The 18,933-nt window shown below is 38.3% G+C and overlaps 1 protein-coding gene across 1 annotated transcript in view; it reads left to right on the top strand.

Moving 5' to 3' along the window:
• Positions 1-18,933, top strand: part of LOC115219819 (pre-mRNA-processing factor 17) — a 157,701-nt gene that overhangs the window by 69,492 nt on the left and 69,276 nt on the right. Inside the window, exon 3 of the mRNA XM_029790099.2 lies at positions 15,672-15,801. Within this exon, the coding sequence (XP_029645959.1) occupies positions 15,672-15,801 (130 nt within the window). The remainder of the gene's footprint in view (positions 1-15,671; positions 15,802-18,933) is intronic.

The raw sequence follows: 18,933 nt of genomic DNA, 5'->3' as shown, positions 1-18,933 counted from the left end.
AATTATTCTTATTTCTTTATTGCCCACTAGGGGCTAAACATAGACGGGACAAACAAAGGTATTAAGCTGATTGCATCAACTCCAGTGCATAACTGGTACTTAATTTATCGACCCCAAAAGAATGAGAGAGGCAAAGTCGACCTTGGCGGAATTTGAACTCAGAATGTAACGGCAAACGAAATGCCACTAAGCATTTTGCCTGGTGTCCTAACATTTCTGCCAGCTCACCGCCTTTTTCAGAATTAATTTTCAGTTTAATTATTCTTTTATTCTTTTACTTGTTTCAGTCATTCAACTGTAGCCACGCTGGAGCACCGAATTGATCTATTGGTCTTTTTGCTGATTGGCTAAGTTACAGACATAAACACACCAACACTGGTTGTCAAGCAGTGATGGAGGTGGGGACAAATACAGAGACCAATGACACACATACACACTCACACACATATATGTACATAACTGGCTTCTTTCAGTTTCTGTCTACCAAATCCACTCTTGAGGCTTTGGTCAGCTTAAGGTTATAGTAGACACTTACCCAAGGTGCCTCACAGTGGGACTGAACCCAGAACCATGTGGTTTGGAAGCAAGTGTCTTACCACACAGCCATGCCTTTATGATAGTTATTTTATTAAATGGTTTGATTTTCGGAATTAATTGAGAAAAAGGCAGTGAATGTCAGAGAAATATGGTAACAAAAGAGGCAAACCTGGTACCAACCTGTCTGGTACAGCTTCCGGCTCTTTGATAGAAAACTTCTTGTTTCAAAGTAATTTAAATTAAAAGTGTCGATCAAAATTTTATGTTAATCTGTTTCAAACTCCAGCTTAATAGTGACAAAGTTAATTTACTAAATGTTTCATTATTTTTAAAGTTAATTGAAACAATAGGCGCAGGAGTGGCTGTGTGGTAAGTAGCTTGCCTACCAACCACATGGTTCTGGGTTCAGTCCCACTGCGTGGCATCTTGGGCAAGTGTCTTCTGCTATAGTCTCGGGCCGACCAATGCCTTGTGAGTGGATTTGGTAGACGGAAACTGAAAGAAGCCTGTCGTATATATGTATATATATGTATGTATGTGTATGTATATGTTTGTGTGTCTGTGTTTGTTCCTCTAGCATTGCTTGACAACCGATGCTGGTGTGTTTACATCCCCGTCACTTAGCAGTTCGGCAAAAGAGACAGATAGAATAAGTACTGGGCTTACAAAGAATAAGTCCCGGGGTCGATTTGCTCAACTAAAGGCCGTGCTCCAGCATGGCCACAGTCAAATGACTGAAACAAGTAAAAGAGAGTAAAGAGTAATGGCAAAATATTTCATCAGAAATATGGTAACAAAAGGATTAATGTGTTCAGCAAATTTTGGGAACAATGAGGGATTTGAAAGAATTTCATAAAACAACAGAACACTCAGTTGTTATTAAAATGGTGGGTGTAACATGAGTGTTTTTACTTAAAAATGGTGTGAAGAAGTTTTAATTTGAATATGGACACTTTAAAAACAGAACCATAACTAATTTCAAGTGGGTCGGTGATGATGATGATGATGTGTGCACGCGTGTGTATGTGTATGTTTTGGGAAAAGAGATGTGACTTAGTGGTTAGAGGTCTTCGGCTCATGATCATAAGATCATGAATTTGATTCCTAGCAGTATTTTGTGTCCTTGAGCAAGACACTTTATTTCATATTGCTGCAGTCCACTCAGCTGACGAAAATGATTTGTACCTTTAATTGAAAGGGGTTGGCCTTGTCGTATTCTGTGTCATGCTTGATCACTCAGAGAACAACATTAAGGGTTGGTGTATGTGAGGAGTACTCAGCCACTTGCATGTTAATTTCACGAGCAGGCTGTTCCATTGATTGGATCAGCTGGAGCCCTTGTCATCATAACCGGCAGAGTGCCAGTGTTTGTGTGTGTGTGTGGGATCATCTTTGCATCCATTTATTTTCCCTATGCAGGCGTAGGTTGGATGTTTGCACCAATGTAAATACTTTTGGCGGTTAAGTCCAAAGCAAAGATCATACAGCTTGTTAAGGATCTTTCTTATGTATTCTGTCATATTATTACAGTTTCCTTATTATCGTTAAATGTCATGTTTACGGGTGCCAATAATTGCCTTTTTGTTTTGTCCAATTTGTGATATTGTGTGTGAAAGAGAGAGAGAAACAAACAAAGAGACAGCCATCAAAGGAAAGATATAAAACAGAAAACAAAAGAAATGTTTAGTTGAAGAATGTAAGAAATCCGACAATATTCTCTTGAGTATGTACTACATCTAAGTTGTAATCTTAACTGTATCCTGCAGTTATAACAGAACAAACAGTTGACCTAACACACTGTCTGCTTTAATGCCACCATCCATCTTAGGGTGGCTGTGGTCAGTCTAACCCACTGTTTCATCTAAGCAACAGAGGCAGTTTTTATAATGAGAGTTAATATTTCTCTCCACTTAAATGTGGATGGTCTGCTAGAACAAACAACGCTGCGGTAGATACCTCGAGAGAATATGAGAGTTTTTTTTTCATGGTATCTACTGCAGTATAGTTTTTTTCTAACATAATGTCCACGTCCCATGAACCCTAGTGACTCAGAATGGGGTTAACATTTAAGAACAGTTGCAGGCGTGGCTGTGTGGTTAAGAAGCTCTTGTTTTGCAATCTTGTAGTCTTGGATTCAGTCCCATTGTGTGGCACCTTGGTCAAGCGTTTTCTACTCTAGCTTTGAACTGAGTGGATTTGGTCGAGGGGAAACTGAAAGAAGACCACTGTATATATAACTATATGTATCTGTGTGATGGTTGTAAATGAACATCCTGAACATCATGCCATCAGTGTCTCTCATTTCCAGTCATTGTGAAAAACATGCCTGGTCGTGAGGAAATACTGCTCTGCTGGGAAACAGGTGAGAGTTGGTGACAGGAAGAGCATCCAGCTGTTGAAGATTTGCCTCAGTAAATCTTGTCTGACCCATGTGGGCTTGGAATATTGGACATTAGATTTTGTGGATGTTAATGAAATCTATAGTTTTTATGGACAAAATAGGTCAGGCCAAGAAAATATTGGGGCAGGTCCTTATAGATGTTATCACATCACACACACACACACACACAGCATGAGACTGGTAGGTGATGGCGGTGAGGTACTGTATTATTTAGCCTTCATTCAGCTCCTTACTAGCATTGGATTAAAATGATGAGGATGATGATGGTAATGATGATAGCGATGATAATGATAGCAATGACGATGGCAATGGTAATGATAGCAATGATGTTGGTGATGATGGCGATGATAGCAATGATAGCAACAATGATGATCATGGCAATAATAATGATGATGATATGATGGCAGTGGTAATAATGATGATGATGATAATAGTGATGATAGCAATAATAATGAAGACGACAACGGCAATAACAAAGACAATGATATTGCAATATCAGTCATGTGATTCTATCTCTGATGTCTACAAAGAAATGAGATGATGTATATTTCAATTGAATTCTTTTTTTTTTTTTATGCTTCCCTCCTCCCCCCATCTAATATCTTGCCTTTTGCCTTTTTGCATTATCATGAATAATCAGATTCTAAACTGTTGCTCTTATGATAAAACTTTGGCTAAAATGGTTTCTGCTTCTTCAGAAGTTTTTCTTTTGGTTTTTGTTATATTCTGTCATGTTTTTTTCTTTTCTTTTTTTTTTTGTTCTTTTTCTTTCTTCTTCCTCCTCCATTTTCTCTCCTCTTTTTTATTGTTGATTAATGAGTACATTTCACTAATAAATAAACTTAAACATTCTGATATGAATTTTCTGGCAGGTAATCAATACAAACAAAAGGAACTCCTTCCCAACTGAAAACATTCTACACACACACACACACAACTACAATGTATGTGTATTGTGTGTGTGCTATATGTATATATATTTTCTCACACGTGAGAAGAGGGTGTGATTTTTTTTTTTTTCCAAAAGCATTTCATTTCCAATTGAGATTTTTTTTTTCTTCTTCCCCAGAAACCGTCTGAATTGGAAAATTCTTTGGCATTGCATTAAATAGTTTTATGGCAATAGTGACAGTGGTGAGAGTGGAAACTCTTTTAAGATCATCATCATCATCGTCGTCGTCGTCATCGTCATCGTGATTATTGTTTAGGCAGCATTCTGGCTGAATCATTATCAAGTCGGACAAAATGTTTCACAGCATTTCTTTTTGCGTTACATTCTGAGTTCAAACTTGCCTTTCTCTCTTTCAGGGTTGATAAACAAAGTACCAGTTGAGCACGTGGGGGGGGCGGTTTGTCACTGTATTTGACTGTCACCTTGCCCTCAAAGTTTGAAACCATTATTACTATGGAGTTCAAATTCTGCTGAGGTCGACTCTGCCTTTCATCCTTTCCGGGTTGATAAATTAAGTACCAGTTGAGTACTGGGGTCGATGTAATCGACTAGTCCCCTCCCACTCCCAATTTCAGTCCTTGTGCCTTCAGTAGAAAGGATTATTATTATTGTTATTAAGGCGCCGAGCTGACAGAATTGTTAGCACACTGGGCAAAGTGCCTAGCGGTATTTCGTCTGCCTTGACATTCTGAGTTCAAATTCCATCAAGGTCAACTTTGCTTTTCATCCTTTTGGGGTCGATGAAATAAGTACCAGTTACACTCTGGGGTTGTTGTAACTGACTAGCCCCCTTCCCCAAAAAATTTTCAAGGCCTTATGCCGAGAGTAGAAGTAATAATAATAATTATTATTATTATTATTATTATTATTATCGTTATTATTATTATTATTGAGAAATTCCACTGAGGTTGACTTTGTCTTTCATCCTTTCAGAGTCAATAAATTAAGTACCTCTGAAACACTGGGGTCAATGTAATCGACTAGTCCCCTTCCCCCAAATTTCAGGCCTTGTACCTTTAGTAGAAAAGATTATTATTATCATCATTGAGGGTGCATGGCTTAGAGGTTAGGGTGTTTCACTCGTGATCACGAGATCATGGTTTTAATTCCTAGACCGGGTGGTGCATTGTGCTTTGAAGCAAACTGCTTTATCTTGCGTTGCTCTCCAATTACTTTGACACCTGACACATGAGAGTGAGCCAATGTGCGGCACAAACATTTGATCATTATTATCAAATCATTTGTGCACGTTGCTCAGAAAAAACTGAACGCTCATATACCATCTTCGTTGAGAGAGTCCATCATCTTTGTTGTTGTTGTTGTTATTCAAATTCCTCGAAGGTTGACTTTACCTTTCATCCTTTCAGGGTTGATAAACTAGGTACCAGTGAAACATTGGTGTTGACATAATTGACTAGGCCTCACCCCCAAATTTTAGGCCTTGTGCATATAGTAGAAACGATTATTATTACTATTACTGTTATTATTATTATTACTATTATAAAAGGCAACAAGCTTTCAGAATCCTTCTTTTGACTCATTACATTCTGGGTTCAAATTCTGCTGGTTCAGCTGCATCCTTTCTGGGTTGATAAAATAAGTACCTGTTGCATACTAGGGCTGATGTAATTGACTCTTCCCCTTCCCTTAAAATTGAGGCCTTTGTGCCTATACTAGAAAGGTTTATTAGTTATTAGTGATTAGCTTCAGCTCAGTTCCTTTCTAAGCATGGTTGTGTGGTAAGAAGCTTGCTTACCAACCACATGGTTCTGGGTTCAGTCCCACTGTATGGCACCTTGGGCAAATGTCTTCTGCTATAGCTTCAGGCCGACCAAAGCCTTGTGAGTGGATTTGGTAGATGGAAACTGAAAGAAGCCTATCATATATATATACATACATACACACACACACACAGAAGTAAGTATGTATATATTTGTGTGCATGTATCTTTGTGTCTGGTTTGTCTGCTGCTCCCACTACCACTACCATCTCTTGACAACTGATGTTGGCATGTTTACTTCCCCATAACTTAGCAGTTCAGCAAAAGAGACCAATAGAATAAGTACTGGGATCATTTTCTTCAACTAAAAGGTGGTGCTCCTACATGGCCACAGTCAAATGACTGAAACAAGTAAAAGAATATATACGTATGTATGTATATATGTATGTATATGAGACTATATCATCAAATGTGTTTTTCCCTTTCTTTAGACAATTGGGCATTGTTTGAGGGAGATTTGTCTGTTTTGTTTAGCAAGTTAACCAGGTGCACAGAGGCTTTCTCATGGACTTGTTATATTTGTAATTGTGCTGGGAGAAGCAACAATGGCAACAAGAGATCTTTTTAGATCTTTGACATTAACTTCTCATTTGTATAAACCAATAACAAATAATTTGATGGATTTTATTTGTTTATTTTATTTTATTTATTTATTATCTATTGTGGTTGATGACAAAATCCCAAATCTCCAAATGCAATATCTGAGATGAAATGCCTCATTGGTGCAGTTCTGCATTCATAATGTCAGTGCTGCTGCACTTTATTTTGGCATCAAAAAGATTTTCGTAAAACAAAGAATACAGAACAAAACAAAATGCCGTTCTTAAGTGCTGCTTATTAAAAAAATGTGCTTTCTTTCTCGTTGGTTGCTTTCATATAAATGTAAATATATATATATATATTATATATAGTGTTAATGTCTTGTTTATAGGAATTTTTGTGGTTAAGTATTTCACTTAAGTTAGCTGACTATTTGCTGATTAGCTGGTTGGCTGGTATAATGGTGATATAATTGGTTGGGTATGAACGAGTTGGTTGTGCCAGTTTAATTCTCACCTGGCCTTCTACTATTTATATGATCTCCTCAGACATGTCTATGTATACAGGAATGGCTCTGTGGTTAAGAAATTTGCTTTTACATCCATGTTGTTTCAGGTTTCGTCCAATTGCATGGCACCTCAGGCTGGCCAATGCGTTCTGAGTGAAATCAGGCAGATGCAATGTGTGCAGAAATATGCATGTGTATGCATGCATTTTTTTTTTTTTTTTGCTTCCATTGGTTTATGCATTGAAATGGTTTATGGGATGTAGGAGTGGGGGCCAGTCAGAATGACTAAATATGAGCTGTTGTTCCTCTCGGGATCAGCCTTGATCCAGTAGAATTATGTTCAAAGATATTATGTAGTTTAGATGCTGGAGATTTGGCACAGCTGACTGGGCATTGAATCTATTTTGGCTATAGTACTTTTTGGCACTGGGGGCAAACAAATCATGCACAGAAACATACACATACAAATAGAGTGAGTGAAGGAGACAGAGTGAGACTACATTTTATTAATTGAACACAAGCAACATTAGCACTCTCCCTCTCCTCATACATATAAAGAGAAATGTACTCAGATGTATAAACAGAGAGAGAAAGACAGAGAGAAACATTGAGACGTCTGATGTGAAATCAGATTCGACTCAGTGATGCCAAATAAACAGAACCGTAACAGCTGTGCCAGAATGTCTCATTCCCATTTATTAATACATCAGCTAGCTCAACTCCTGCTACAGAGCTGTACTCCAATAGTGTTGATACTCTGTCAGTGCTATTTGTTATCATAACAGCAAACTGCTGCTGCTCTTGTTGCTACTGAGCTATCCCAGACAGATCTACTGGAGCAAGCACATGACACAGAATCAGCCAATGAATCGCTGAAGAATGACCCACATGTCTAGTACTCAGGTGGGCAAAGAAAGGAGCGAAAGTTGTAAACAGTTGGAACAAGAAATGTAACTAAAGAAAGAATAGATTGTAATGGAGCATGCAGAGCTTCAGAAGGCAGGCGGAGGAGAGGAAAGAAAAACAAACAAATGATGCTTCCAAGGTAGATTGGTAGACTGTGACCTTACAGGTACCAGGTATCATATGAGAGAGCAGATGACATATCATGTGAATGATACAAGATTCAAAAACAATGTTCTGTCTGTTTGTCTGCCACTTGTGTTTTTATGGTATGTCATAGTTAGAATTTCATCTTCATGTTATGCACAAAACATATTTAAGTTAAAACATTGACTAACAGAGTTAGTCTGTAGCTGACGGCAGCGGGTAACAACACCGTGAAGTTACTGATACATTTAGCTTGAAGATGAGTGCGTGCATATGTGTATGTAGCTATAAAGGTTGTGCGGTGTTCGTTACATTCTGAGTTCAAATCCTGCCAGGGTCAAGTTTGCCTTTCATCCTTTCAAGGTCGCTAGAATAAGTACCAGCTGAGCACTGGGGATCAATGTAATTGACTCCCTCCCACCTAAAATTTCAGGCCTTGTGCTTATATTAGAAAGATTCATGCATTTCTTGTTCGTATTAGTAATTACTAGTGAGGTACACTTCTACAGCTGGGCACCGAAACATGCTTATGGAATTTGTTTTGGCTCTTTGTTGCTACCGTTTTGTACCATTTGATAATTCATTGAACCCTCTGAAAAAAAAGAGAGAGAGAAAATCAAGAATGTCAATAACAGCATTATTACCCTCATCATCACCATCATTGGACTGTGGACTGAGAAAAGCTGAGATGTTTGTGTTAACTAATTAATTCATAGAACACACAATACATCTCTTATTTCTTGCTATCACTCTGGGTGTGTGTGTGTATACATACATATATATATATATATATATATATATATATATATATACATATACACACCACACATAAATATCTCTTTTAGCATATTTTTCTTACACACTTTCATTTTATATATACTTGACATGTCTGTTTCTTGCACACATGTACATGTCGGTTTCTGGTACACATGCACAAATGCACACACTCACCCACCCACTTTCACTCTCTCTCTCTCTCTCTCTCTTACGCACACACACACATATGCAAACTCTTTTACTTTATATATGATTCACACAGACACCCATACACTCACTTCTACTCCCTATCTCCCCTACTCATACACACACACACCACACACACACACACACATAGGCACTATCCTCCAGGCTAATTGTTTATAGTAAATTCTAGTTTGTTTTGTATCATGTTACTGTGATATATTGCCAGGAATAATTTACACACAGACATGTACACACACTCAGAGGTACACGTATCTACGAATTATATATTCATGAGACATGTTTATGGTGCATGTAAATATAAGTATAAGCAAGTGTCTATGTAAATATGTATGTGAATGCATTCATGCATGTGTGCGTGTGTGTGCTTCTGTATTGTGAATTTGACATCTTTTATATTACTTCAAGTTTCTTTCTGGGGAAGCTATTTCCAAATAGTAAACACAGGCATGGCTGTACGGTAAGAAGCATTTGCTTCCCAACCACATGGTTCCGGGTTCAGTCCCGCTGCATGGCACCTTGGGCAAATGTCTCCTACTATAGCCTCAGGCCAACTGAAGCCTTGTGAGTGGATTTGGTAGTCAGAAACTGAAAGAAGCCCGTTGTGTGTGTATATATATATATGTATGTATGTATGTATGTATGTATGTACGCACGCACGCATGCATGCATGTTATTGTTTGTGTTTGTCTCCCACCACCATTTCTTGACAACTAAGTTTGGTGTGTTTACGTCCCCATAACTTAGCAGCTCACAAGAAGAGACTGATAGAATAAGTCCTGGGGTTGATTTATTCGACTAAAAAACTTTCTTTGACTAAAAACTGCTCCAGCTTGGCCACAGTCAAACAACTGAAATAAGCAACAAAGTAAACGAATGTGCCAATGAAGAAATGATTTAACCCTTTAGCATTCAGATTATTCTGTCAAATGTAAAGCTTATGTATTCACACCATGTAAAATTAATCTTGCATCATTTCATGGCTTTGAGATTTCAATGATGTGATTGTTTATTTTTTAAATGACACAATAAGGTAGCTATGAATGACCATATCTGACTAGTTTGAACATAAAATAGGTAGAATATTTTGGCCGGGTATGGCCGGTTTAAACACTAAAGGGTTAAAGCATTTCTTTGTTGATTGCCTCTTCATCATGAAGCTTGAAGAAATGGAAAAGAGTCAGTGCCATGTAGGGACAACCTGAAGATTGCGTGAAGGCACCATTCATGTTAAAAATGCTATCTGAGATGTTTTCATCGCATGAAACTATTAGCTTATAAAAATATAAAGGTTAAAGAGCCCCTTCGTCATCTACAAAGTTCCCCTCTGAGGCACTAGTCCAGACAAGGTTGTTTATGGAAGACCAGCAGTCTCCCATGTGTAACAGCCTTCCCTCTCCACACCACCGATGTTTCAAGGGAAAGGTAAAGGGGCCAATACAGTTTGGCATCAGTGACATCACAACTCACTTCCACAGCTGAGTGAACTGAAGCAGTGTGAAAACAAAGTGTCTTGCTCAAGAACATGACACACAGTCTGGTCTGGGAATTGAACTCACTACCTCGTGGTTGTGAGCCTGATATTATACTGTGTGTTAATTGGATAATATTTATCTCTCACTTCTTTTGTTGATCTTACTGTCACTGGACAGTAATATATATTTATTTAACCCTTTAGTGTTCGCATTATTCTGCCAAAACTAATGCTTTTTTATCCACATTGTTTTGAACTAATCATGCATTATCTTGTAGTTATGAGATTTTGATGGGGTAGCTGTTAATTTTTAAGATGATATTGTAGGGTTGGTGTGAGAGATCAGATATGGCCAGTTTGAACATAAAACAAGCAGAATACTTTTGACCGGATATGGCCGGTTTAAATGCTAAAGGGTTAAAGTGTGTGCTACTGTTTCTGTTTGGATATTTGGAAGATGGAAACTTCCTGGAAGCCTCCTGTCGCATAAGTGTGTGTTTGTATGTTTGTGTCTTTGTGTTTGTTCCCCCCCCTCTCCACTGCTTCTCAACCGGTTTTGGTTTGTTTACATCCCCTTCAAGTTAGTGTTTCAGCAAAAGAGATTGCTAGAATAAGTGCTCAGCTCTTAAAATACTTTCTAGGTTGATTTGTTCAACTAAATCCTTGAAGGTGGTACCCCCCTACCCCGCACTTCATTTCTGCACTCCAATTGACTGAAGCAAGTAAATGATAATAAATATATGATATGTATATATATATATAATCCCTACTACATGGTGCTGGGTTCAGTCCCACTGCATGGCATTTTGCACAATTGTCTAGTACAGCCTCAGGCCAACAAAAGCCTTCTGAGTGGATTTGGTAGGCAGAAACTGAAAGAGGCCCATTGTGTGTGTGGGGGGGGGATGTGTTGGGGTGTTGTCATACATATATTTCTCTGTGTGAATGTTTGTCCCCCATCATTGCTTGAAAACTGGTGTTTATGTCTCTGTAACTTTGGCAGTTTGGCAGAAGAGACTGATAGAATAAGTACCAGGCATGAAAAAATAAAAGTATTGGGGTTGATACATTCAACTAACATTCTTCAAGATGGTGCCCCAGCATGGCCACAGCCCTATGACTGAGACAAAAGAATATATATTAAAAGAATATATATATAAATATATATATATATATATATATATATAATATATATATATATTATATATATATATATATATATACATATATAGATAGATATATACATATATAGAGAGAGATATACATACATACATATATAGAGAGATATATACACACATACATATATAGATAGATAGATATAGGCTCAGGAGTGGCTGCATGGTAAGTAGTTTGCTTACCAACCACATCGTTCTGGGTTCAGTCTCACTGCATGGCACTTTGGGCGACTGTCTTCTATTATAGCCTTGGGCCAATCAAAGGCTTGTGAGTGGATTTGGTAGACGGAAACTGAAAGAAGCCTGTTGTATAAGTGTGTGCGTGTGTGTATGTATGTATGTTTGTGTCTGGGTTTGTCCCCTCCATCATTATTTGGCAACTTGTGTTGGTGTGTTTACGTCCCCATAACTTAGCGGTTCAGCAAAAATAACTGATAGAATAAGTGCTAGGCTTACAAAGAATAAGTCCTGGGGTTGATTTGTTTGACTAAAGGCAGTGCCCCAGCATGGCTGCAACAATCAAATGACTGAAACAAATAAAAGAACATATATATATATATATGTATGTATGTATTGGAAAGGGTTTTTAATAACTCAAACCATGAAATCTATAGATATGGTTCTATCCAACTTATTTTATAAATCCTCACCGTTTATTTTCCTCACTTATAACCTTGTGTAGTGGAGTAATAATCTAAGTGATTCATAGACCATTTGGGCTCTATTTCTAGCAGACTGGTGTTGCAATCATTCAACACCCTTATAATTTAATAAATTATATATATAATTTATGTACGGGTATGCATGTGTTGTCTGGTAAAAGTCAAAACTAGGAAAAAGATTGCACCTCACTACGCTTAAATCCCCACCCCGGTAGTCCAATCAACTTTCTTGATACGGTTTTGTTGAATAAGCACGTATATTATTGTTAAAAAAAAGTTTTCCGAGTGTTGCCTATTGTTTAGTGCTGTTCCCCCTAATTCTAGAGTTAAAAATTCTGTAGGCACAGGGAACACCACTCCTGCATGACAGCCTTACATACACACACACACATGTTTATATGTTTTACTTTCTCTTAAACTCTGGTAAACTGTACTCTTAAAGAATTGTTTTGAAATACACACAACATCAAATACAAAAAATAAAAGAACTTAAAAAGTATCACTTCTTAGATTCAGAACAAGCTGTCAAATTGCACTATGAAAATGACACACATGCTCACTCACACACATTCTGTCTCTGTCTCTCTCTTTCTCTCTCTCTGTCTCCTCTCTCTCTCTCTAGTGTTTTGGTTATATGTATAGGACTTTTTTTAGTTGTTCATGTGTATGTATATATAATATTTAAGTTATGTGCACGTATATGTGTTGTGTTATATATATGAGGGTATGTGCTGTTGGTATGTATATATGTATATATTTCATTGTTGAATTGCTACCTGGTGGTTCTTCTCTAATTTATATACATATACATACATATATACACATACATACTTACATACACATATATGTTTGTAAACATGCTATTTTGGTCGTTGATCAGATTAGTAGACCAGGGATTTGTAGCTGTGTTTACGATGATTTGATCTCACAGTTATGTGGCCAATAAACTCATACCCACAGCACACACCCTCATATTCCTTCTTTTTTTTTTTTTTTCTTACTTTCCTTTCTTTTTTTCAATTAAAAATGTTGTTTTAAAAATAGTTTGGAAGCAATAAAACCACGAATTCTTCAGCACAAAAACAGCTAGTTTAATTTCCACAATGGACAATGACGCCTTTACACCGAAATAGTATTCAGACATAACTAGTATGTGGTACATGCAAAGACCATCTGTGTGATAGTCAAACACTTCTTACTTACTACCATTCCACAACCACTCGGCCACTCTTGAACTGTATCTGCCTTCTATGTGTTCTAAGCATACAGCTAAGATTTCTGTTCATTCAAATGTGTTGCACGTACACTGCCTTTACCTCTATTAATCTTGTTAGTCCTACTGTGTCATGCTGTCCTTTGACCTGCCATTCCTAACTCTGGGTTCGCAGACCCCTGGGGCTCCACAAAAGATCTATATGCTGGGGATTCATATTCTGTGTTTAAAAATTTGTGAAAGGCTGCAATGTAAAATCATCATCATCATCATTTAACATCCGCTTTCCATGCTGGCATGGGTTGGACAGTTTGACTGAGGTCTGGAGAGCCAGCACCTGCACCAGGCTCCAATCTGATCTGGCAATGTTTCTACAGCTGGATGCCCTTCCTAATTCCAACCACTCTGAGACTGTGCCATCAGCATGGGAGCCAGTTAGCGGATACTGGCATCAGCCACGTTCGGATGGTGCTTTTTAATGTGGCCAACGCCAGTAACCCCTGACTAGCTCCCATGCCAGTGGCACAACGGGCTTCTTTCAGTTTCCATCTACCAAGTCCACTCACTAGGCTATAGTGGAAGACACTTGCCCAAGGTGCCATGCAGCGGGGCTGAACCCAAAACCATATGGTTGGGAAGCAAGCTTCTTACCACATAGCCATACCGGCACCTAATGTATCTTTTTTTTTTCTTATTTTAGCTGCCATCATGGTTTGAACCAGCATACCCAGTGTGCATCTGCTGGCAAAACATCCATCAAGAACTTAGAATGGGTGGTTCTTTTATCTTTCACTTGTTTCAATCATTGGACTGTGACCATGCTGGGGCACCACCTTCAAGGGTTAAGTCAAACAAATTGACCCCACTACTTATTTCTTTTTGTTTGTCTTTTAAATAAACCTTGTATTTATATCAACCTCTTTTTTTTTTTACCAAACTGCTAAATTACAGGGACATAAACAAACCAGTACCAGTTGTCAACTGGTGGAGGGGGACAAACACAACACACACAACATATATGGGCATATATTTATATACACAATGAGTTTCTACTGTTTCCATCTACCAAATTCACACATAAGGCATTGGTCACCCTGGGGCTATGGAAGAAGACACTTGTCCAAGATGCCATGCAGAGTGACCAACCTGAAACCACATGGCCGCATAGTGAGTGTCTTAACCACTCAACCGTTTTTGTAAACTTTAGAACTCGTTTCCTTGAGATGCATTTCCACCCACCCTGCACTCTCTTAAAAAATGAAAAAATTTCACAAAACTTTCCAAGAGTTTATAACCTCTTTCTGTGATCCTGTTCATAATTAATTACACTGCCTGTCTTTCATTTAATTTTGAAAAATAATCAACAATTTGGAGGATTTTGTGAAATACAGGTTCAGATTTTAGTAGAAGACTAGCAATTTTTTTTTAGAACATGTGATTAAGTCAGTTATCTTGGCCCCAGTCCTTGGCTGGTACTTTATTTTATTAACCCTGAAAGGATGAAAGCAATGTTGACCTCAGCAGGATTTGAACTCGGAACATAGAGACTAAAATGTTGCTAAGCATATTTGTCTGATATGCTAACTATTCTGCCAGCTCACTGCTTTAAGATTAAAATATCTAATCATTTGTTATTAAGTTGGTGCTTGGAAAATATTTTAATTAGCAAAAAGAAAAAGTCTTACATAAAATTAAGAAATGAGGATTTTATTTGAAACAAGAACATCTATCCCCTTGGCATTTAAACTGGCCATATCCACCAAAATATATTACTTGTTTTATGTTTTATGCTCAAACCAGCCAGCTCCAGTCTCTCACACCTACCCTACAATGTCATTCAAAATTAAACAGCCACATCATCAAAATCTCATAGCTACAAGATAATGCAAGATTGATTCAAAACCATGTAAATAGATAAGCTTTACATTTGACAAGTAATCTGAATGCTTATGGGTTTTTGTACTACAGAACCAAAAACGTCCCTGGCTGGTTGGTATCAAGTGTTAACTATATCTCATTTATACCTATTTCTTTACTACCCACAAGGGGCTAAACACAGAGGGGACAAACAAGGAGAGACATACGGATTAAGTTGATTACATCGACCCCAGTGCGTAACTGGTACTTAATTTATCGACCCTGAAAGGATGAAAGGCAAAGTCGACCTCGGCGGAATTTGAACTCAGAACGTAACGTCAGACGAAATACGGCTACGCATTTCACCCGGCATGCTAGCGTTTCTGCCAGCTCGCCGCCTTATCTCATTTATACCATTCCTCTTCTCTCTTCCCTTATGACTTATAAATTCAAAACTATCATGTATGAACATAAATGTAAACTCTGCTCTATGATTTAGTAATTCTTAAAGTCATTTTTCTTCTTTTTTATTCCTCAACAGGTTGGACCTAAAAATCCGTTTCTTACACAGCAGTTCTCTGCCGATCGTAATATGCTGTCGGGTTTTGTAGAAGCAGCACATGTGAATGACTTCCAGTTTGAAACACAACGGCGCACATTTGCTAGTTATGGTTAGTAATAAGTACCTCATTTCTTTGATAGATTAGACACAAATGTGGCTGTATTGGTAAGATGTTTGCTTCCCAGCCATATCATTGTGGACTCACTCTTACTGTGTGCCACTTTGAGCGAGTGTTTTCTATCATAGCTCCGGGCCAACCAAAGCCTTGGGAGTGGATTTGGTAGATGCAAACTAAAACAAGACCATCATATGTATGTGTGTGTGTGTGTATGTATTATTGTTTCGTTAGCTTAATGTCTTGTGATAGTTGTAAACAAGTGCTACTGCCATGCATGCGGTGTCCTTCATTTCCAGTCCTCCATGGAAACAAGTCAGATCATGGGGGAAATATTACCTTTCCTGGAAACAGGTGAGGGTCAGCAACAGGAAGGGCATCCATTCAACCAAGCATACAGTCCTTTGTGTTAGGGGTATTGCAAGCCAATTTTCATTCTAACTATTCCAATTACACATAATGTATCCTCTTTGGAAAGGAATGAGCATCACAGCTTCCTATCTTACTCCCTCCAAAAGTTTTTGATCTCATATCACTTCAAGATTTAGGTCTAGCAATTCTGGTCCCCACATATATATTTCTTTACTACCCACAAGGAGCTAAACACAGAGGGGACAAACAAGGACCGACAAACGGATTAAGTCGATTACATCGACCCCAGTGCTTAACTGGTACTTAATTTATCGACCCCGAAAGGATGAAAGGCAAAGTCGACCTCGGCGGAATTTGAACTCGGAACGTAACGACTGATGAAATACGGCTACGCATTTCGCCCGGCGCGCTAACGTTTCTGCCAGCTCACCGCCTATGGTCCCCACATATAGGTGTAGTCATGGCTGTGTGCTTAAGATGTTTGCTTCCCAAACCCATGGTGGGAAGAGGAGTGCTTGTGTATCCTTGTCTTACCCTTTGGCATTTAAACTTTGCTATATCTGGCCAAAATAATCTATGTGTTTTATCTTCAAACTGGCTAGATACAACCTCTTACACTTACCCTACAATATCATTCTAAAAATAAACAATTACATCATTAAAATTTCAAAGCTATGTGGTGATGCATGACTAAATCATGTCAGTGTGACTAAATAAACATTACATTTGACAGATAAATCCGAATGCTAAAGGATTAACATTGTATGATGGATGTAGATGGCTGGTGTTATTCATGTCCTTTGTTCTATGGAAACCAGGAAGGGCGTCTCTTTCTAGAAAATTTCTCTCTCTGTGAATTGCATTTGACTCATACAAACATGGAGAAGTAAACATGAAAACAACAAGGATGACGATTAATTCTCATTGCCTTTCCATTTAAAAGTGTCTAACTTCATGCCATGACAATATTTAAGTCATTTTTTGGTTCATAAGGGAAACCATTTCAGTTGGCATTATCAGTTCTTTGTAGATATGCATGAGCATCACAACTTCCAGCCTCTCTGCCTGCCTGCCTCTCTCTCTCTCTTCATAAATCTCTTGTTTCATGCTGCCACGATATTCGAGGGGATTAGAAAAATTCAAGCACACAGCTCTTAATACACACACACACACATATATATATATATATAGATATATAGATATGTGTGTCAAGTGTTATACATACTCTTCACATAACAGATGCCACCCATATACATGCACAGCGCATTTACACTGTTATTCGGAATGCCATACATCCGATAGCTAAACAGTTCATTCGGTATGTGAAAACATGTTTAATGTTAAAAGCCTATTTATATGCTTAAAATGTATTTAGCCAAGCTGTGTGATAAATGACAGACATATTTTATAAACATTACTTTTGCACATGAATTCTTGCATCTTTGTTTGTCGAGTAGGTAGCAGTACACATTGATTTAACAGGCCCAACCAAACTTCCTTCTTCATCACTGCCAGTTGATGACATTGTTGCTGCTGCTGGTGTTTGGCTCCAAGTCAGCCTGATCAAGTGCGTTTCAACCATGACCATTCCTGTCTTTTCGGAAATGTTTAGCAACAGATCGGCCCTTTCCAAGTAGACCTATAACAAAAAGCTTTCTAGCTGGGGGTTTTTTTAAATTTTTTATTTTATTTCATGGAGTGTGTGAGGAATTACATTATCTGAAGTAGGGTGTATATTGAGGAAGATTTATTATTTTTAGCAATTTGTGGAGTTTGTAGCAGTATTCATTTCCCTAGAAGGATTCACACTCCCAGGATGTTATCCTCGATATTTAGCCCAAGGTCACCTTGATAAAGTAAACCTATGTTGGATGGTGGTTTTCCCACCTTAGCAAAGATGTCTAGTTGCTACTTTATATCAGTGGCTGTGCATGTCATCTGTTGTAGTATATTAGCAGTTGTGTTGTGTTAGTGGTTGTAACGCGTCACTGGTTGCAACATGTCAATGGTTGTTGTGTAAGGCTTGTTGAGCAATTGAGTGGCCTCCCTTTTGAATGCATATATGTATGTATATATATGTGTGAAAGCACATGGCTCAGTGGTTAGAGTGTTGGGCTCACAACCATGAGGTGGTGAGTTCAGTTATTGGATCAGACGCTATGTTGTGTTCTTGAGCAAGACACTTTATTTCACATTGCTCCAGTTCACTCAGTTGTAGAAATGAGTTGCAATGTCCCTCATGCCAAGCTGTATCAGCCTTTTTCCTTCCCTTGGATAACATTGGTGGCATGGAGAGTGGAGGCTGGCATGCATGGACAGCTGCTGGTCTTCCACAAACAACCGTGCCCAGACTTGTGCCTTGGAGGGGGACTTTCTAGGTGCATCACATGGTCATTCATGATCCAAAGGGGTCTTTACTCTTTTTCTTTTTTTAATGCGTATATGGTTGTAGTAGCAATCTCCAAGTTACGTGAGTAATACCTCTCTCTTATATAGATCCAGCAATTGTCTGAAGCTATATCTGACCCCGTAATGGACATGAAGTTTTTGAGATGCAGGCTTGGCTGTATATCATCATCATCGTTATACGTCCGTTTTCTATACTGACATGGATTGGACAGTTTGACTGAAAACTGGTAAATTGGAGAGCTGCACCAGGTTCCAATCTGATTTGGCATGGTTGCTACAGCTGGATGCCCTTCTTAATGCCACCCACTCTAAGAGTATAGTGGGTGCTTTTTTTACATGCCACCA

This window comes from Octopus sinensis, linkage group LG15 (assembly GCF_006345805.1).
Source record: "Octopus sinensis linkage group LG15, ASM634580v1, whole genome shotgun sequence".
NCBI lineage: Eukaryota > Metazoa > Mollusca > Cephalopoda > Octopoda > Octopodidae > Octopus > Octopus sinensis.
This window is presented reverse-complemented; position numbering and strand designations above follow the sequence as displayed.